Below are 21,802 nucleotides of genomic sequence, written 5' to 3' on the forward strand. Positions count from 1 at the left end.
TCTGCCAGTGCAGAGCGGAAAACCAAATCCAAGCCCAGAACGAAGGCATCTGACCTGTTTTTTTAGCTCCTCTTTGAGCACAGGTGCTTGCTCTTGGTGACTCCCAAAATTTGTCCACCTGGACGTCCTCTGCAGCCAGCCCCAAGTCACAGGGACCTCTCAACCTGTCCTCAGAGCTGGCCAAACTCACATCCAAAAAATGAACCCTGAGAGTCCCGTGAGCCACAGCAGCCTCTGCATTCAGATAAAAAGCACCCCAGCAATCTCTAAAATCATGCCGTCCCAATTCAAATGAATTTGATGTATAACTCTGCCTGGGAAAGGTGATACTATGATTGTTTCAAACTAGTCTACTCTGCCCCCTTTTTTTTTTTTTTTTAAAGTACTCTTTAAAGTACTCTGTCTGCCTCTGCCTCTCTACTTGTATACACAGACAATGATCTGAGAGCATGCAAGAGAAAATGCTGCTTTTTCCTGAAAGCTCTCCGCGAAGGTGGTGTTTCCCCACCTCCACGCTGCTGACAAACGCTGATGTAAACAGCATGCATATGCCCGCCTGAAAGGCCACGGGGGTTTTCACGTGAATCCTGTGTTTTTTCCACAAAACCTGTTACGTTGTATTTCGGCTTAAAATATATCTCCTCCTTTCTGGTTAACCTACAATCCCGTTAAGGCTCACACAGTTTACAGTAGCAAGCAAAACCACTTAGCAGAACCAAGTTTTGAAGACATGTACTTCAGCTGCAGAACTCCGGCACGAAACTTTCACGAAGCAGTTCCAACTGTGGCCGTATTAAAATAAGAAAAACCAATGCTGAGACAAATCACACACTGAAATTGTTTGAAAAACACCAGCTATGCCTTCGGTGTTGATGGGAGTAAAGCATGTCATTTATAACGCCACTGAAATCATAACAGGAAGGAAGTAGACCTCAGAAACTATAAACAGAAGTTAACAGAAGTAGGAAGTACTTCAAATGTTTTCACGTAGTGACTGTAGAAAGATACTAAAAGGAGAAAATGTTTTCAGGGTTTTTCTCGTTTGCTTTTTTTTTTTCCACTTTACGTATCCATTAGTTATTTTGAAAAGATTGTTCCAAAAGTCAAGCACTCCTTAAAAGTCCACACTTGCAAAATAATCAACACTTTGATTTTTCTTCCATCCTCCCCTGTCCCAGCCCTCAGACCCTTTGCTTACTTACAGTAAGCCTTTTGCCTGGATCTAACCACTAAAACTAAGCAAGTTGTGCTTGGCTGGCAGCTAGACTGCATTCTTCTCCCTTCCTCTTCACAGCCGATTTTGAATTGTGCTTCTTCGAGGAAAATAATTAAAAGCTCGTTCCAAAGCCAGAAATGATAATGCACCTTGATACTCAGCGGCGGACTCCACAGAAAGAGAAAGATGCTCTGCATCTTTCCACGCAAATCTCATAAATTTTCATCACAGCAGGTCAGGGTGCCAGGCTGAGCCCAGAGGCACAAGCCAAAGGGCACCCTCCATGCTCTTTTCTCACTTGCTGAGCTAGTATCACAGACATTTTCACAAGAAAAAAAAAAATCCTTACCTTTTGACCTTTCCCTGCCCTTTTAGCTTAAAACAGAGCTCCCCATTGGCTTAGCCAGCAGTGTCGCCCAGGTTAGCAGTGCAGTACTGAGCCCATTAGATTTGCCCCACTACTGAAAACAACACATACAAATCAAATTGGTAGGGAATAAGGACTTTATTCTAAGATGTGAGCTGAAGCAATGAGCATATGAAGCAACGACCACTAGAAAAAAGTGAAAAACACATCAAATATCGTATTGTACCAGTTCAGTTTGAACACAGAAGGCCCTTTCAGTAAAATGTATGCACAGGCAAAAAGCATATGCAGAAGCTCTGAAGGTCACCTAAAACAGTGCTTTTAATGTCTATGAAAGAGGTCTCCCCTACAAAAATCTTATAGCGAGGAAAACACTTCAGGTAACAAAGAACACAAAAGTAAAAATGATTGATTGGTTCTGCTTGGCACTGTGGAGCAGGAGGGGGATAATATATCCCAAAAGAGTATGCATCTCTAAGATGTATAAATTAGAAGTCCCTAGAAAACAAGTCTGCTGCCAGACCAAGTACCATTTTTTTCTTCCTCATTTAGAAATTCAAGTGAAGTATGTATGTTAATCACAGGGAGGTCATGTTCTGGAGCTGAAACCAGGGAGATCACATAGTCTGATCTCCAGCATAATAGTGAGGAAGTTTCACTGCTATGCAGACCCAACAGACCCCTTCTCTTCATCTTTGTAATGGCACCCTAGCATGAAAAGCTGCAAATTGCATGAAATGATACTTCTGTGAAGTTTTTGAAAATGAAAGTTAAAACAAGTATTTCCTTGACTGCCTTAATATGAGAGGCTAAGTTCTGCTCTGCTCGAACTCTCCCTCCGTATTCATTTCAGTACCAATGGAAGGAAGCTGTGAGTGCACACGAAGAGCAGAGTTTGGCTCGGTACGAGCCAGAAGTGGTGGCTACTTCAGCTTGGCTCCTGCACGTCACATTAACAAAGGCTAGCAGGACCACTTCTGTGCTCTTCTCAAAGTCTGCCAACTTAATTCTAATGCATATATATATATAATGCATAGTAGCTTACAATTACAAGAAAAAAATGTAATTTCTTTTCAAACCTGCTCTCCGTGACTCTAGAATTTTAGTGGTTAATTCACTAAATGCACAGGTAATGTGAGTTAAGTGGTCACTTTTCCAACACAGTACCATCAATTCATCACCTTAGGAACTGCTATTATGGGGCCTAATCCAATAACAACAGCGGCAGCAATAAAATTCATCGTAAGGAAAAATGTCAGTCAGGCATTAAAAAAATATGTCTCTGAAGATTTGCATTGTTTTTAAAAAATTCTACACAGGAATACAGGCGTCACACTTACCAGTCTAAATTTATAACCACTTACATTTATAGCTATTCTCGATAAACCATCTACGTTCGCTACCCACCTATAGTAGCTACAGTTTAAAACTGGGAACACCGCAAATTTATGTACCTTCCCTGAGATCAGTAATCCAAAATAAATAGCCCTGCAAATGTAACAGTGTAAACTCTGGATTTAAGTCTTCAGTAAGCATCAGTCCTCAAAACCCAAGGAGAACATTAAGCAAACGTAAACATAGCAATCATTTCGTCAGTTTTGAGTTATTCCCAGCAACAGTGGAATCTATGTGAGATGTAGCATCCAAACGTTGAAGACCCGTCATTTGTATCATACAATATAGTTGTCCCAGTTCACTTTCCTATCATTGAACCCTTGATTCCCCTGAACACATCCAGCTGTGATTTGGATCTCCAAATTGCTATCCAGCTCTGCTCCTCCACTCTGCATAATCTTTACAGTGCCTTTAAAAACACTCATTCTGAGGATCTTATTCTTGAATAGAGGAATGGCGAATAGATCTGTGATAATCCTCTGGACTAGTCACAAGTTCTGGCAAATCATAGCCTCTCAGAAGATGTCCACTGTTTTGTTGAGCAAAGTAATACAGCTGCCTGGCAAACATTGGTTCAACCTTAAGAACAGACAAAATGTTAATCAGACACATGACAAAATTTCATCTTTCTCGTGTTAGTTATCTAAAGTGCTTTTAAATTAAAAAACAGGGCAGGACAAAACAGTTCTGCTTACCTGAATGGGAAAACAATTTCCCTGTTCCCACTAATCTCTCGTTTAAGACGGGGTTAGCCTGCTCTGATGACAAGAGTTCTGCTAATCGCACACACCCCTTACCTGCACACACACCTTACGGTGCACGTTACCAGTGACACAAATGGAATTGCACCCATGTGTGTGAGCGATGCCTAGAGACCAGACATGTCTGTGGCCACTCATCTTTGTTCTCAAGAACTTTGAGGACTTAGATTGAAATGCTGGAGCCCTCAGGTGTGCTTAGGTATGTCACAAAATCACTGCCTTTTGAATTAGACTTCAATCTAACTGCAAGGTTACTCTTTTTTTTTTTTTTTTTCCCCTCAAGCTCTGTTGAGGAATCTATTCAGCCAGTGATCACCGCCAGGAGGGATTTGTATGATTTAACACTGCCTTCACATCTGTCTGCTCAGAAACCACTATTCCCTCCAGGAGTTTGGGCACCAGCTGCAATATTTAACTTGCACACTAAGCACTAAAACCTGAATCTTACTCTCTGGGGCTGGACGGGTTGGAAGACTTTTCACCCCAGCCCTCTCCTCCCAGTCAGCCAGCTCCTCCACATGAGGACATGGGCACCATTCGGGTGGAAAAATGCACTTGCTGCGGGTCAGCCCAGCAGACAGGGACAGATCTGGCAGGGAGCCCCGCACTGGGGCATCTCCACAAGGTGAGACAGCCTGAGAAGCTGAGCAGGCTGAGGAACAACCAGGAATGGGAAAGCAAAGCTCCTGGAAGGGCAGGGGATTCCCAGGGAAGTTGGTGGGGCAGGAGATGGAGGAGGGGCTGGGAAGGGGGAGCTAGGAAGCTGGAAAGCCGAAAAGGCAAAGAGTTTGAGGAGAAACGGGTATGGAGCACTACCCTCACCAGCTGTTGCGTAGCTCAGGACAGGTTTGTGAGCTTTCCACCTTCTGCTCCAAACAGCTACTAAGCAGCAATGTGGCAGTACAAAAGCTGCACAGCTAAAAGGCCAGGTTTGTGACAAAAGCCTGACTAGGGACCCTTGCTACCCAGGGGCTTTTGAAAGGTTAAAACAGACACCATTTTTCTTCCCAAAGATGCAATAAGCTAAGCCCTACCTCTAGCGTGTGCACCATCATCTCTTTTGTGGTTTTATGGGCCAATACAGCCCATTTAGAAAGTACCTGGTCTCAGTCTCTATCATCACCCTTTCTCAGATAGCATCCTGAAACACTAGCTTTGAGTGTGTGCGAACTGTGGTCAGTCAGCTCAGGAGCTCACCAGCTACCTCCATGCCGGAGCTGCACAGGCAGTCCCTGCACCACGCTCAACGCTGAGGTCTCTGAGATGGAGGCTGGGCCTCTGGAGCACCTGTAGGTGCAGCAGCTGTGAAAGCACCATGTACTGCACTGGCTTGGCAGCCCGAGGTGCTGCACCATGGGGCCAGCAATAACAGCCCTGCCCAGCTCTTCCAGGGTGTCCTTTAGGCCCTGAAGGGCTTTGAAAAGAGATCATGATGACCCTTAGTGCTTTACAGAGGGGGAAATTGGGTGCTCTGACCCCTCTGGCCACCAGTCAGTCCTTGGCAGATGTGGGGACTCAACCCCAGTCTTGATGGTGCTGCATTGTCAAGAATTTATCACCTCCCTCAGAAGGCAGAAAAGCCTGTCTGGCAGATTCATATCCTCCGAGGAACACGTTTTGTTCAGCAAAGGCACAAGTCCTACTTACATGGGCTGTAATTAGTTTCCGCTGCCTCTGTGGATCTGGAAATTCCTCCCCAAAGCACAGAGCAACCTGGTATCTTGGCAGTGGACGTCCATGATGAGCAAAGGCTTGAAGCTCTGGGAAGAGAGAAAGGGCTATTAAGAAAGGCTTTGTGGATGGCTGAGCCCTGACCCTGGAGCACAGTGGGAGAAAGTAAAGTAACTCCAGCGGAGGATGAGAGAGGTCAGGAGAAAGACAAGAGCTAAGGAGAAGAAACTGAGTTTGAAGCCTTTCCTGTAGATCAGGAGAGGCTAGCTGTAACACTGCAATCATCCTGCTTGCCTTGCCTCATAACTCATTTCGTATGCACAAACTGGGATGTCTTCCAATGAATAATTTTATTTGGCCTCAGCAGCAGAACCTCCTGGAGCAGATGCCAGAGGTAGCCCGGACCCACTCAAGAGGACGTCCAACAGGAGCACTGAAACCAATGGCTTGGTAGAGCCAAAGTACTGCCAGGCACAAATTCAACCTCACCTAGACACCGTCACGGAGCCACTGGCACCACTGTTCCTAGTGGACAGGGAGGCACAGGACCTTATTTAAGCCATGCATAAAGCCAGCAAAAGAGACTGTGTCTTCTGTGTGCCTGTACTCTCTTCACTATTCCACACCTTGTATAAAGGAAAAAGGTCAAATCCTATCATTACACCAACAGCCAAAGTGTCGCCACCAACAGATAGCTGGGGAGGCTTTTAGAAGAGAGACCAAAATCACTGTGTTGTGTTTTAGAAACTATTTCCTTCCACAAAACAAAAAGTTGCATCTAATACAAAATCCTCCTTGAATCTGCTTTATGTGAATTATTTCTACATAGTTGATGATAAAGAGTTTGTTTTAATTTATAGCCCAGTTTATGCTTTCTGCAGAAAAGTTGCAAAGGCAATTAATATTGAAACCAGTGTCTTATAAAGAAGTACTCCCTGCTTTATAGGGAAAGGAGTCTTCAAACCTGGCATGACAAGTGCATCATTTCCTTTAATACACACCTGCCATTTCTACTCTGACTGCAAGCTTTTCAGACCAAGGCGTGAATTCAGCAGCTGCCACAACAGTGCCCCAGCCCTAGCTTGGGAATACTGGTCTTACTTGGAGGGTCAGCTACAGGAGTAAAATAATGGACAGTTCACTCAAAACACAGCAAAATCCCTGAAAATGTTGTGAACCTTCCGGTGGTACATGAGCAGAGAACAGAGATTTTCCATGGGACCCCGCTTTCCACAGGACAGGGCAGGATGATCCACCCATGGCCCACCCAACTCAATGCTGCTAATGGAGAGCTCCTCCCATCTTTCTCTTCCCCCCAATTTTACTCAGCCTCAGCAATCCCCCAAATCCTGGGAGTGCTACCCAGCAGTCCCTGGCATGGACCTGAAGAAGAAAATCCCTTCTTTCCCAGCAGCAGGATGATGGAGGTCGGCCTTGCACTTCTCCAAAGCCCTCCGCCCACTCTGTCTGCCTTTCCATGCCCAGGTGCCTCCCCGTGCTGCAATCCCACCACGCTTCCCAGACCACCCCTCAGTCCTGTTGCTCCGGCTCCAGCTTCTTGACCTTCTGGCCCTCCTTCAGCCGCCATCACCATGGTCCCAAATTTACTTTCTGCATCCTCCCACTCTTCCCCCCGCCCTGGTCCACTGCATTTATCACGCAGTGCTCTCCAGAGACCATCCACCTGTTTTCTGGGTTACTGCCATCGCAGGCCTCTCACCACAGGCCTCAACGGTCTGGAGCAGTTGAGTTGAGTTGGTCTGGAGCACTGCAGGGCACAGCTCCTCAGCAAGGCCCTAAGAGCTGTGGTCCACAGCAGCTCTGCTTCTGCCCTTTTCTCTGCTGCCCAGTACTACCTCTCCTGGTAGTAGCCTCCTGTGTCTCTTCCCAAGGAAGGACCAATTTCCTAACGAGGGAAAGCCCAAGCCTGTAGTCTGGGACCTCAGTAATTTCAACTGACTTGCAGATGGGATATGCCCATGGCAAGTCACTTACAAACCTAGCTGAGCATCAACGCATGCAAAACATGCACACACCGCAGACTATGGCTACAACCACGTGCTTGGGTTTGCACAGGCACTGGTGCATAAGTAATTTAGGAGGGGGAAAAATACCTATTTTTTAAGCTTATCTTTGGGGTTAGGCTTCTAAAAAGAGATGTACTGTCAACCGTCTGGACGAACCCAGAGTACATCTGAAAAACCATCTGAGAAAAGGGAAAGGGATTTCCAAAACCATCATCACAGGCAGAATTATGTGTCTTTAAATTAGCATGTGATTGAAGTTCAGGCCAATACCCTGACCTCAAATTCCCCTTTCTAACTGTCAATTTTCATATCCATATGAGATTTCTCTCTTTATACGCATTTCCTGCTTGGCCATTCTGCTAGGATGATGCCTCAACCCTGGAATATAAAGTGTGCAAAAGCTGATGCTTTGGGTTTGTTGTTTGTGTTTTTTGTTTTGTTTTGCTTTGTTTGGAAGGCATTTTTCCTCTAAGAGCCTCCTGCCAGTGCAGATGCCCTGTTCCAATGGGCAGCCACACAGTTCACCTGCAGCCAGGCCACACATCTCCAACAAGGGGCCATGTGCACTCCTGCTGCCCAAGTTGCCCTCTGATGTCCAGGCAACGCCTGGCTCCCACCGGTTTCTCTGGGTGGGGAAACTGCCCAGGAGTTCTCAAAGTGGGACAGAGGCTTTGAGGGCTGCAAGGAGAAAGGACAGTCCCAACCCGTGCTGTTGCTCCCCCTGTACTGCTGCTCACAAGTGCCCTGAGCAAAGCGAGACCTTATAGAGCAATGGAGAGAGTGCAAGTGGCACAGGAGCCAGACAGAAAAGGCAGCTTTCAGGTGGAATCCATGTCAGTGTTTGAATATCCTGCACCAGATTTCAGGCTTGCTCTGGGTCAGGTTGAGAGCAGCATGACTGCAGATCTCAGAGCTACCCAGAACTTACAGGAGCAGATCCAAGGCCAGGATCCGCTTTCCTCTGCCACCCAACATTTGGAAGGACTATTTTGTTAGGTTCCTCCTCACACTTCATGAAGGGATGTGGGGTTTTGGGGGTCACTCCTGCCTGTTTGTGCAGGGGCACTGCATGTGCATGGAGAGCAGAACAGTTCAGAAGACAACTGCTCCTTGGCTACGACAGCTTAAGTAGCAGTGTGGGTTAATTCCTAACATAAAAAGAGCACTCCCATACAGCTGACAGGGAGAGTGAGTGGATGACCTCTCCAGAAATGATACCAAAGCCACAGAGGGAATTACCTGCTAAAAACTGCTGAGTATCAAAGAGCTTGCATGTTTGATCCCGCTCCAGCTTGTTGGGTCGGTCACTGCAGAGCGCCAGAGGCCCGTCCCAGTAGATCCTGCTTTGGCAAAGTCTCTTAGCGTAGAGGCCATCAGGTGCCATCCACAGTATTACTCCCCGCTCCAAGTGGCTCAGTAGCTTTTCTATGTTCTTCCTCTGGCCGTTGTCCTCTGGATAGGGGAAGATAACTTGCTCCAGGCTGCTGACCTCATAACTTTGGCCCTGGGATATCCTACAGCCTTCAGGACTAGAAGTTGTCACCTCCTTTACCAGTATTTCACGGTAATATAAGCAGATGTGGAGTCGACAATCTACAAGAAGAAAAATAAAAAGAGTCACCATGATACATTTGTATGAATGTCTTACGTTTCAAATTTGCGTTAAGGCCAAGAGACATATTTGCATGAGACTCCTGTACTTCTGTAACTACAGACAGTCACCACCACCCAAAAGACATGCTCACATTAGCAAAAATCATATGAAGAATAAAAATACTAAAGTATCTGGGGCATGTTAACATTAATGCCCTCTCATTTTATTAAGCAGGGCTACCGGTGTGGGAATTCAGGAGGAATTAATGTCCAGCAAACTCCTCATTCCCATTTAACAGGAAAAGTTTGCATGAGAAAAGTTGTTGTTTGTCACATTTTCCAGGCTCACATCACAATTAAACCCACTGGCTCAGTACACTTCCTCAGATTTAATCAGGAAGTAGCTGCGTTTCTCCCCAGATTTTGCATAAAAGAGGCTCCTGCACAGGGGACCTGCAAACTTGCACTTGGCTGCCTGAAGAGAAGCAGCTGCTGGCTTCAGCTCCAGCATGGCTGTACCTGAAATCCCAAACCTTACTTTCAGATGGCCATTCGGTCAGCTTGGCTGATTGCTAAGCGCTCACACAGCACTGAATGTATGTGTGTATATATATACCTATGTATACACGCATATATATATATATATACACACACATACAGACCCTGATTCAGAAGAATCAAGAAACATGCCAGGCGTCATGTTGTAGGCTTACCCACTATTTCTGTGAAAAGCACATTCCTGCATCTTTTCCCAGAGTTATTCAGAAAGTCCCCTGGCATCTGGATGTCTGCATACCTGACTGAGACAACTCCCTTCTTCTTTCCCAAAGGCCTTTATTTACCACGAATAATAAGACAGAGCAAAGCCTCGCAGCACCAGCAGAAGCACAGCAAGGTGCCCACAAAATGCCAGTCTTTGTGGAGCTCCTCCCTGATAAAAACCGAGCTAATCATTCCTGACCCTCAACATTTCCAAACTCCCCTGGGGAAGCCTTACTTGGCAGCTCACTGACACAACCCAGCACTGACACCGTGAGCCAGGGAAGCCCTTCCATCAACCCTAACCACCGCCCCTGGATACCTTGGAGCTCAGGCTACAAGTGTTTCAACATCCTGGCAAATAAGAGGCTTAAGCCCATACACCAAATTACCGAATTCATTCACTGAAAAGGGTGTTTTATTTATTTATTATTATTATTATTATTTATTTATTTAATCAGTGCCAGGGCGAGTCAGGAGCGGGACCCCCTTGTCAGGCTCCCCATAAGCCCCAGGGGGTTGCAGACCTTACCTGACAGGGCGAGGGCTTCACCAGACCTTATGCTTGGCTCAATCGGGATGCCAGGAGTCTGGGACTCGGGAGGGGCACAAGCATAAAAGGTTCCTGTCACCTGACAACCTGTTTCACAAACAAAAGTCAGTGACAGCTACCTAAATCCTAAGAGAAAAGCTTGGGCAGAGGTCACAGCTTTGCAAAAGTGAGTTTTTTTCTGGGCCCCACCAGGAACTCTCTCTCTTCCCCCTCCTTCTTAAAACAGTTTTATTTCCCATTTTTTGAATATGCCAACTCTACAAATCTCTTGAGATGTTATCTGGACTATAATTCTATTTGGGTCCCTGAGAAATACTCCCTTAGTATAGCAGCATAGCGGTACTACCCTTTTTATTTTTTCCTTTCCTAACAAGAATCTATTATTCTGTTATAGAAATAACTTGTATTATTAACTAGACCACAGTGCTCTTAAAAGTTGCTGGCATAAAACAATCCATTCAGCCTAAGGAATTTTATTAGAGACAGGTATAACAATAAAGCTGGAATTAGCACTGTTGTAAAAGTTGGGAAAGAAAATTGTGCAGGAGGAGATTATTGGAATTTTATTACCAGGGCTACTAGTAGTCCGAGAGGTGCCTTTCAGTGCATGGATTATCACGTGGGCAATTGATGTTTTCCTCTGTTTCTTAATGTCAGTAGAAGTCTCTGGAGGATGATGCAAGTGCCTTGCAGACAAGCACGCACTACCCTTCCCCATGGCAGAACCCGCCACGATCAAGAGCTGGAGCGCTGCAGGTACAAAACACCCGCATCTCCTGACAAGCCTTGGAGCCCAATGACAAACCCAGCACCAGCCACTAACCACTGCCTCCAAAAACAGCAAAGTGGCCAAGCGTGTGCTTAACAGCTGCAGGGGATGTACTTCAGGGCACTGTTTATTCTGCTTGATAGGTCTATTATTATTAGCAAATAGCTCAACTAAAAGCAAATGATTCCGCTTAATAATTCTAACACTAGCAGCAAAAGCTGCAGTGCACTGAGCAGTTACTGTTTAGCAGACGCAGAGAATAAGAAGTTTATTTCTCTGCACAAAAGCCTCCAGAGAACTGTCCCCTGCCAGTTTAGTATCTGCTCTCAGAAGTCCCTCCTCAGTTCCCATCCCTGTCTGCCCTTCTGAGCCATCTCCTTCTCCTCATCAAGCAAATGCCCATCTACCCAGGTGAGCTGTCCTGCAAGTACCAATGAGACACGGCTCCCTTTCTCCTGTGTTTTATCCCCTGCAGACTTTAGCGTTGCCAATTTTGACTATTCAGGATTCTTCCTAAGGATGCAGAGCTTGGAAAGCTACGATTATGCTGGGCTCTGATCCTGTAAGATCTTCGGGGAAGGGAACGTCCCTTTATTCTGTTTCTGCTGTGCCAGCCCCAAGAGATACTCAATCCATGACAAGTTGTCCCATCGCCACAGTACTAAAAAGAAGCCATAATTTCAGCTTCCCTCTTGGGAGAATAATACCATTCTAATCCACAAGGCTAAAGGGAAAAACCTCACTAATGTGTGCCTCGAAAGGCCCGAAATCAGAAAGCACAGCTGAAGAACACAAGCTCCCATCTGGGGAGCTTGGGGGGCTGGTTCCCTCCTTACTGCTCAGGGCTTTCAAAACAGCTCGGGACTTTTGGGGGCTGCCTTTTGAGCATCAGCTCAGAGGACTGTGCAGCCCACACACGGCTTCTACACCAGCAGCGAATGCAAGGGGCAGGGCAAAGGTGGGTGAGGGTCCCCCCGAAGGAAGCCCCGCACTCCTGGATGGGCGCGTCTGTTAACGCCACTGAAAGCCGTGAATGGGAAACACGAACCCTGCAGTTCTTCTGGGTGGCCGTACATCCTCCCGTTCAGCCATCAGCACTAAGAGGGATCGATGTCTTACCATTTTCACAGCCGGGCGCCTGCCAGTGATGACCGCGAGCTGTGAAGGGGACGCTGGCGCACTGGTAGGGAATATCGGGGTGCGGCTGCTCCGGGGCGAACTCTCTCCAGTTGCGCTCATGGGGCACCATGTAGTTCGGTACCTATTCAATTTAACGAGATATTCTTTTACCCGGCAGCTGTCTAAAGCGATGCTGTGTGTTGCATCAGCTTTCACAGCTCGGCTCCCTGGCATTATTTGTCCTGCCAAAGCTCGCGGAGGTCTGAGCATTGCACAGGCTACATGAATGGCACTTCGCCACCACCACCAATGAGGCTTTCAAATGAACTTCTCACCACTGGTGTAAATAACAAGCCGGGTGGAATAACAAAAGGCAGTCAAAGCATTGCTGGTAAATGTCTGCTTGGAACAGCAATGCTTCATCGGGTGCTTACATTCTGGCTCCAAGAGGATGGCAGTACACTAATATCTATCGCTGAACAGAAAAGAGCTATTACTCAGGGATAAACAACACCAGAGGAAATCGACTGCCCTGTGGCCTCATATGACATTAGGAAAGTTGCTTCTCAATTTCTCAGTTTTCATAATAAAGTTTTCTTTTTCTCAGAGAGAACTCAAGAGAGCCACACCAGCAAAGAAAGACATACAGCAAAGCACAAAAACGATGCTGCCCAATTTCCCAGCACCAAACGCACAACGAATGTCATACCTGGGATGGTAGTGAAGTGTAAGGAGATGTTATTGGGAAGGGATGGTTCATCATTAATGGTTGCTCCTCCATGCTGATCTGTTTTGCACCTATGTTCAGCAGAGGGAACGAAAATAAAGGATATCAACCACATCTGAAGGAAATCTGAGAACGGCACACTGAAGACAAGTCCATGCAACCTGCCTTTGATCAAACAGAGGACCAAAACGCGCTCCAGTGCCTGATGGAGGAAGGATTCCCAGCCCTCCCTCACAGGCAGCTCCAGCCATCAGCCTGTCCCGCAGGGCTTCCCAGTGCCGCACCCCAAAAGCGCTGCCCAGAACCCCAAAACCACGATACCCTCACCACGACACCCTCCAGCGCCCTGCCAAACCTCTGCCTCCTCTGAGCCCTGCCTGGCACCGGGGGCTTCTGCCTGGAGCTGCAGGCTGGGCATCCCTGGCCCCCAGCAGCTACCAAATGCCTGGCTCAAAACACTTCTACTCCTCCCTGTATTTAAAGCCTACATCCAGCAGGCTAGTTTTTGGTTGTTGATTTTTTTTTTTTCCACATGCAGGGAGCCCGTCTGCACCTTCTGCAAGGGCTCCCCTGCCGTGCTCTGACTCAGGTGCCAGCAGTCCCCCCACAGACCGAGCCCCCTGCTTGAGTTGTCAAAGATGTACCTGAGCCCTGCACTTTGGCTCCTACACTTAAAAAGACTGCGTGGCCATTCCAGACAAGCACACCTCAGTCCTCATGTGCTTACAATAAGACAGATATTCAGACTCTGTTACACCGGGAATTTGAGATGTTTTACCTTTTTTAGCTCCTTCTGGCACTATTCTGTACACTTTATAGGGATCTGAGATGTCCAGCTGGCTTCTCTCCACCAGCTCTTCAAAGTCATTGCTCTTGTTCAAAGCACACCTTAATCTTGTCTTCCAGGTAGGGGGATCTGGTTTATCAATGCCCTCTCTGAACTTTCCTTTAAAAAGAGCCCAAGCCTGGAAACATTTCAGGTAATCATAAGAGCAAGGAAAAAAAAAAAAAAAAAAGAAAGAAAGAAAAAAAGAAAAAGAATCAACTACAAGTTACAAAGTTCACAACGCTTACAACAGCATATATGTCTGTGCTTATATGTGCAAGAATTTACTCCCTACAGGTTTAGGCTGAGAAAAAAAAGCAGCATGGCAAGTTAAAACAGTGCCCGGCACGGACGTGGAGGCAAACGATGTGCTGCCGCCCCACTTAGCTCTGACACGGGGAAGGGGGAAAGGGCGGGCAGCCCTACCTTGAAGAGAGCAGCATCCTCCTCGCGGTTGTAGTCCTGCTTGCCGGCGTGCTTCCAGGGGATGCGGAAGATGCTCTTCTCGTCGTTCTCCCACACCAGCCCCGGGTACTTGCCGCTATCTATCTGGTCGATCAGCCACTGGCGGAGTTTCCCGTTGCCGCAGCTCACCGAGTTCATCCCGCACTCGCCCGGCTCCAAGTTCATGCCACTCACGTCGGCGGTCGGGTGGGGGGGTTTTGGGGTGCGTCACGGAGCCCACCGCACTGCGCACCCAAGCACCAGCTCTCGGGGGGCTGCGGAGGAGGGCGAGAGGGACGGGACGGGGAGAGGGAAACCCACGGGTCAGACGCAGCGTGCAAACGGGACAGAGCCCCTCGCACATCTCCCCAGGCACCACTGCAGGCTTTGGCAGGCTCCCCCCCAGCCCCGTGCTGTTTTGCATGAGCATACGCCGGCGGCTGAAATCCTCAGTGCAAATGACTTCAGGCACAAACCCCCCGTCCGGCTCTGAGTTCCACCACGTTTTTATTTTTTAACCAAAAAAAAATAAATCATAAAAGTGCGTTTGCACATGACAGAGCACGTATGTAATGGCAGACACATGCACACAAACTGGAGGGCTTCGCATGCACTCGTAATTTACGCGGCGCTTCGCCGTAACATCAAAGTAGCTCGCTTAAGCAGGGCACATCTGAACGCATGATGTCCCATGCATACCTCCCCTCCAACTGCTCCCAACACGCATGCATAACAGTATTCAAATCTACACTTTGCAAGTCCCAAAAAGTGGGAAGACCCCAGCCGGTGGCCAGGCTCCCCGCGTCCCACCGCGGGCAGCCCCAGAGGTGCCCGCTACTCACCCCGCAGCGCGGCCGTGGGCTCCTGAGGTGAGGAGACCACCAGCACCAGGGGACCGGGCACAAACTTTGTCCCCTCGACTTACAAAAGCGGTCGTGTGCCCACAAGCTTGCCGTGGGTCACTGCCTTACAGCTATGGCCAGCACGTGCGGGCTGGCGGCAGCCCCGCATCCCTTACACCCCTCCTCAGGTGGCAGCATCCCGCGGGCACCCAGCGCGGTCCCCGAGGCTGCGGCTCCCCAAACCGTGACCGCAGGAGCCAGGGCAAAGCCCCCCGAAAGTGCCCATCCCCCCGGCCCTGCCAGGGCACGGAGCCCACCCTTTTACCCCGAGCAGCAAAGAGCTCGGTGCACAAAACACCTCGGGAGCACAAAACGGGACGGGTATTAATTTTCTTTAAATTATAAAGAAAAGAAAAATAAAGAAAGAAAAAATAAACGTTTTTTAGAAGGAAATCGCGGTGCCACCAGCACCAGGGGAGAGGGCGGCTCACGGCGCGGTGCCCGCAGCGCCCACCCGCCGGGGCGCACCGGCAGCCCCGGGGCAGGGGTCCGCGGGTCCGGGGGCGGCAGTAGGGGACCGGGGGTGGCAGTGGGGGACCGGGGGGGACCCGGGGGGCCGGGGTGGCCGCCGCTTACCTCTGTGGCGGCGCTGGGAGCAGGCTGGGGCCGGCGGCTGCCGAAGACGGGGCGCAGCGCGACTGGGCCGGCGGCCCCGGGAAGTTTCTTTATATGATGGAGGGCCCCGGGCCGGGCGGGGGGGAGGCGGGCCCCGGCCCGGAGGTGGAGCCGGCGGAGGGGAGCGGGGACTTTGCGAGCTGGAAAACATCTGAGGCAGTGACACATGCCCATTGCTGGTAAACACCAGCCGCGGGGAGGGCGGGGGGGGCCGCGGCCCGGCGCCCTCGGGGCGTCCGCGCGTGTTTTTTTTTTTTTTTTTTTTCTTTCAATCTGTGCAGACAGACACACGCGCGGCCAGAAATAGCACGGGGAAACTCCTACCTGTGAGAGCCGGCCGGGTTTTACTGTAAGAGAGCCGGCTTGCTACACCCACCAGAAACGGCCCAGACGGCGCCGGCAGGGGCGGCCAACGAGGAGCCCCCCGCAGCCACCGCCCCGGGGCTCGCAGGGCGACAAGCGGGGGCCAGGGGCCGCAGTCCACGGCCGGAGGGGTTTTCTCCCTTAGGCCAGCTCATCCCGGCTGTCTGCAGCCCCGAGGGGCCGCTGCCTCCCACCCCACCCCATGCTCTTCTCCAACAGCCCCCATGCGCAAAGCCGGCGGTACAAAAGCTGTGGGTCTGGGCTGGCCCAAAAATCTTTCTTAGCGCCTTTCAGGTTTCTAACACGTGTCCCATGCCGCGACGCTTTCGTGTTGTTGTTCTGTTTTAACGTTTCCAACACATCCACATCCTTTCTGCCGTAACGTGTCAGATCGAAAAACCAGTCATCGCGCCCTGTGCTGGCAGGCCGCCGGCGCGGAGGGTACCCGCAGGGTTTAGGATATTAATTGCAAATCTTCAACGCCATCTTCTGAAATTTAAATGTAATTATCGCCACGTTTTGAGGGGGAAGTGAGAAGCGCAGCCATTTTTAGGTATTGGGTTTATGACACGCCATCCTCTAGAAAAAGAATTGGCAGAGCCCACCAGAAATCTTTTCAGTCATGAGTTAAGGCACCGTTAAAAAGAGTAGGACATGTCTTTGAGATTGCAGGTGACAGCCACCTTAAATCAAGATGAGCAACCACAGCTCTACCCGAAGGCATCGGAAAGGTTTCCCAAAAATCCAAGGTGCGATTCCCAGAGGCAGGTCTGGTGGTACTGGGTGGTACTCAGGGCACCGACTGTAGTTTCACCAAGCCCAAAAACATCTCGACACACATCTCTGTAAAATGAAGATTTCTACTACCTTATCTTTTTTTGCAGTTTTTAAGACAGCAAATTCTGAAGCAGCATGAAACATGCAGATTTGATCTGTGTTAGATCTAAGCCTTCAGGATAAAATAACGTCTTTCTCAAATTCTGGAGAATACCTTGAAAAAATAGTTGGTCTTGTCCAATGCAGCTCATGGTAGAGAGTTAGGTGAGTTACACATTAAGAAATCTTTAAGAGAAGACAAAGCCAATCATAAACTTTTTAAAAAGAAAAAAAAAAAAAGATACTACATACTTGGGAAATTCTCTGGCTGGGTGGTTGGTTGCTGTCTTTGTGCATAAAGAATTCTGTCAGAAAACTATCTGCAGTTGCCCAAATCTTTGAGTGGATGCTTAAAGCCAGACTCCCAAGTGCACACTTGGCCTTTGCAAGTAAGTCTTCTCGTGAGTAAGCCATGATAATGTCATTCGTTTTGCTGACTTTGTTGCTCAGGGTTTCTGGACATCAGCCATTTCCATTTAGATGGAAAAATAAAAATTAAAAAAAAATTAGGACCACCATTTCAGTCTGCAAAGTAGAAAATTCTGATCAATAACGCAACTGTGTTATCTGCATCAAATGCTGCAGCAGCGCGCCAGTAGACTTTCGTAGTGTCCTTTTTGCATATGTTGAGACGATTACTCCCTAACTGCTCTTGCTCCTGATCTGAACACTTAACAGCATCTCACAGCCTGTTCATCTTTTCTAGTGATTTCCACACCACTGCAAGCACCTAACTCTTCAAACTTTGCCCAAAAGCCCCACTGTCTACATGGAAGTTTTCTGTGTCAATGACTGAATTGAAGTCCTCTTGTGAAACGCTCTTGCTGCTGTTTAACCACTGCGTTCGCCACCAGGCCCCCTGTTATTCACACTCTGAAGGTCACACTGACTAAAGGCATGCCAGGAAAAGTGACTGTTTCTTCTCAACAGTCACTCAATGCATAGAAAGCCGGCTTCTGCTTTCACCAAAAACCTCTGAAGTTCCAGCTGACTCACGTGGGAATTGCACCCGAGGCAGAACAACGAGCCAGGAGGCACAGGCTCAGGGCAGCCACTGGGAGCTGTGCGAGGCGGGTCCCCTAGGAAGGGTGGAGTGCTGGGCCCGAAGGCTCACGTGTGACACTGGAGCTGGCTCCTCGTGCTGCCTAGGCAATCCTACAGAAAGGTTTCCTTGCTGCTTCCCTGGGGCAAGGCTGGTCTACCTCCCGCAGAGGTGTGTGGTGAGCCCCATGCACGAGCCAGAAGGGCCTGCCGGAGCTATGCCAGCGGCACTATGCCACATAGCAGGGGCCCTTTGAGGACTGCTGCTCATTCAGGGGCTCTCCCCACGCTGGAGACCGTGAAATCCCCTGGGTGCAGAAGAGGAACCTGCTTGGGGGGCGCAGGCTGAGCTCACCCTGGCGTTGCTCCTGCTGGGCTGAGAGGGCCGCGCCAGCTGCATGGCGCGTCCTGTGGCACCGGTGCGAATGTGCCTGTGGTGGTGGGGCCCCCGGCCTGGTTCCCAGCCTTGGGAATCACCTTCTGGCCTTGGATGAAGGCAACAGGCACCCAACCCATGCTGTCAGCCAGGAAGCTCTCCCTGCTTTCCTTCCTGCCTCGATGCTTGTGGCCCTGCACATCCTCCGGCCATGCTTGTGCATGTCTCCCTTGGCCCAGGAAGCAGGAGGGAACACAGGGCTCTCTGTTGCTCTGCCACCCAGCATCAGGGCCACCCCAGTGGGAACAGACACGGCCACGCAGACAGAGCTTCAGGGGTCTCCAGGAGCCCAGCAAAGCTGGTACTGAAGCCCTTGACAAACGACATCAGCAAATGCATTTTTCAGAAGTGGATTAAGGCCCTAAATGTGGGTGTGAAAAGCCCACCTGTCTACGTCTTTACCTGCTTCAAGATCCCTTTCCTGAGACAGAGGGGTTTGAAGGGCTTAATGCCTCGTTATTGGCACCAGTTTCCACTGGGTGTCTCCTTCCTACAGAAGTCCCCACAAATCCCCATTTCTGCATCTGAGAGATGATGCCCTGAGCTGCCCAAAGCAGTGGCAGAATTCAGACATGAAGTAACAGCACCCCTAAAGTCTGAGCACCCCGCACTTCAGTCGATGGCTGAGTTAACTCGTCATGAGAAGAAAGATCTCCATGGAAGGCATCGAGAGAAGCCAAAGACATGGTGGACATCTGTAGCAGGTTCCCAATTCCTTCGACCGACTCCAGAAAAGCACCTGCTCTGGAAGCAGTCTGGCAATAGTCACCACAGGTGATTTTAAGCATCCTCTGTTGTGGTGACTTCTTGTGTCATAGGTACTCCCCTCTCGTTTCAGGATGATATCTGCAGTTCCCCCATTTAAAATAGTGACGTCTAGAACAGTGTTAGTCTGTCACGTATCATCCTCCATATTACTAATTAAACAATCACGTTAGATCATCAGAAACAAAGCAAAGCAGCCAGCACAGCCATGTCTCTGTACTTTTAAACAGAAAATTCTCACGGTCCGCTTGTCATTATTTTTGGTGGATTTGGTGTACATTTTGTTTCCTTTTCGTGTACTTCCCCCATACATCGGCTTGTGTCTGGGACTAAAATAGCCTTTCACCACACGTCACAACACCTGAAGCAACTTTTTTTTTGAGGAGGGAAGCTTGGCGTGCCCACCCTCTGACACGGGGCAGAAGGACCAGGACTCAGCTCAGAAGCCCTGGGCTGATGCCTTCCCCCACAAGCCAACAGCAAAGCTTTTGTGGACTTCTCTTGGGCATTGGCAGGCTGGCTGTGCTCCTGGAAGCAGGGGGTGCAAGGCCTCAGCCCCATGAAGCATCAGCACCCGGTGCCCACCAGCTGTGCCCCAAGAGCCCAGGTCCCCTTTGGGCACCAGAAGGAAGAGGCCACACGGTCGACACGGGGCTTCCAGAAGGAAGGGTTCCACCTGGAGCAACGCTGTTTGCTGCCTGCTGAAGGCTGGTTTGGGAATAATGCAATCAATGCATTCACATCTAATGGCACATCTCATTCCTGAACTGCTCTTGATGCCTTCGGACACTGCCCACATTGGCTGGGAAAGGAGATGCAAGTCCAGCTCCTCAGTATGTCTTCTGAACAGATTTTTGAAATGAGGAATAACCGATGTTCAAATTTATTGACTTTTTTATCACTAGGCAGAAACGTGTGAAAATTGTTATTACATGAAAACAGACATTTTTAGATTGTGTATGCTTGAGGGCAACAGCTGCTAGAGCTGTTGTATGTATTTGTTTCTATTGCAGTACAATAGATTATTAATAAATACCTCTGCCATCCGAGGAAAATGCCAAGTGCCCTGAGAGAGTGCAAGGAAATAGCAAGGCAAAAGAATTTGCCTTTCAAAAACTAGAGGAGTAAATAGGAGTGTTCACATAGGACTTAGAACCTACTCCAGCAACCAAACTGCCTGGTGTAGCCATCTAGAACCAGAAGCATTAACATTTACAGTACCAAACTAGTGGGAGGAGTGGGCTTTACTCCTGAGATGCTGTATATTTCATTAGTTCATAAGGGAGCAAAAAGCTTGGATTTTGTACGTGTGCATGTGTGTGCGTATGCATATGCCTGCATTTAGTGGGATACTGGTAACAATGCCAATCTTGATAAGAAGTATTTTTTTAAAGGTCGCTCTGCACTCCTTGAGAAGCCACAAGGCAGCTCTGTATCCCTCCATATTTGTTAGCAATCACAGCGAGAAAAGGTGAAGATTTCTGACATGAAAAACCCCTGCAGTCATATTTGTGCTGGATACATGAATCTAATGATTCCACCAAGTTGAGGAAATGAAAACATGAATGAGCAGTGTGGCTAATCACATCATCCAACATTATGAACAAAAACAATAACAAGAAAACTTTTGCTGAATGAGCGAGAAATTGGACTTGGTGCAGGCTGAGGCTGGATTTGAAGTGCAATAATATACTCCAGAGCGAGTCTTTTCCCATTTTCTCTTTCTGTGTTGGCTCTGTTTCTGAATAGAGTGTTGCCCTTGCTTTTCATCTCCCCAGAGCAGTTCAACCTGTGATGGTGCAGCCACTCTCATCAGCAAGCACCGCTTATTCATCAAATCATTAATGGAAACAAAACGCAAGTAGGCTCTAAGTGAAAAATAAGGAAAGCATTGGTTGACATCACTGAACAAAGTGTTTGACCAGCTTTGTAAAGCATACATTAAAATAAAGATTGTGGTCTTGTTTTACCTACAGTCAACTTGGGGATTGTGAAATCTACTAGGAATGTGGTGGTGCATACGCAATAACGCCTAGACTTTGACTACATGGTGTTTTTTTTTCCCAGTTTGACATAGTAAGGACATACTCCCCTGCTGGTGTGGGAGCCAACCCACTGCTCGCTGTCACTCTCCCAGCTGCCAAACCCCATCCCACATCCACGAGTGACAGCAACCGCGTGGACCCCTGGCCCCGGGGGAGCACCCACACCAGGGGCAGGACTCATTGCAGCAGTGAGGGCAGGCCAAGAAAAAAGCAACTCTCTTTCCCAACTAGTTTTAAGAAAGAATGGAGAACTTCTTTTTTAGAAAAGCAATTATAAAAAGTTATTCATTTTTCATATGAAAACTCAAAACCCAACATGCTTGTTGGGAATGAAAAAAAAAAAGGAAAAATCTGTTCATTCACTTTCAGAGGGTCTGTAAAAATTCCATGTTTTTATTTGCAATGTTTTATCAAATTTGATTTTGGTGCTTCGCAGTCTGTTTGCTTTTAAGTGTAAAACAATTTGTTTTCTACTGACCACCAGTAAGCAGGCCAGCCAGCTCTGTCTCATGTTGTGGTGCTGGCCACGAGA

The 21,802-nt window shown here is 48.5% G+C and overlaps 1 protein-coding gene across 1 annotated transcript; it reads right to left on the reverse strand.

The window, feature by feature from the left end:
* Positions 1 to 385: 385 nt before the first annotated feature.
* IRF4 (interferon regulatory factor 4) lies at positions 386 to 15,813 on the reverse strand. The gene is made up of 9 exons (XM_040548023.1): positions 15,706 to 15,813; positions 14,210 to 14,502; positions 13,736 to 13,922; positions 12,940 to 13,028; positions 12,231 to 12,372; positions 10,322 to 10,429; positions 8,677 to 9,030; positions 5,387 to 5,499; positions 386 to 3,557 (listed from the first exon to the last, which is right to left on the reverse strand). Exons 2-9 carry the CDS (start codon positions 14,411 to 14,413, stop codon positions 3,414 to 3,416), a joined length of 1,341 nt encoding a protein of 446 aa, XP_040403957.1. The 5' UTR covers positions 14,414 to 14,502; positions 15,706 to 15,813; the 3' UTR covers positions 386 to 3,413.
* Positions 15,814 to 21,802: the final 5,989 nt, after the last annotated feature.

The sequence above is a fragment of the Cygnus olor genome, chromosome 2 (assembly GCF_009769625.2).
Source record: "Cygnus olor isolate bCygOlo1 chromosome 2, bCygOlo1.pri.v2, whole genome shotgun sequence".
NCBI classification, from domain to species: domain Eukaryota; kingdom Metazoa; phylum Chordata; class Aves; order Anseriformes; family Anatidae; genus Cygnus; species Cygnus olor.

What these genes read in the sequence shown, in the direction of transcription:
- IRF4 (XM_040548023.1), bottom strand. Translation starts at nt 14,413, where the DNA reads ATGAACTTGGAGCCGGGCGAGTGCGGGATGAACTCGGTGAGCTGCGGC. An exon ending in GGCGCCCGGCTGTGAAAATG is followed by an intron (nt 10,430 to 12,230) that starts GTAAGACATCGA and finishes TTTGTGAAACAG; the next exon opens with GTTGTCAGGTGACAGGAACC. An exon ending in TACTCAGCAGTTTTTAGCAG is followed by an intron (nt 5,500 to 8,676) that starts GTAATTCCCTCT and finishes CTCTCTTCCCAG; the next exon opens with AGCTTCAAGCCTTTGCTCAT.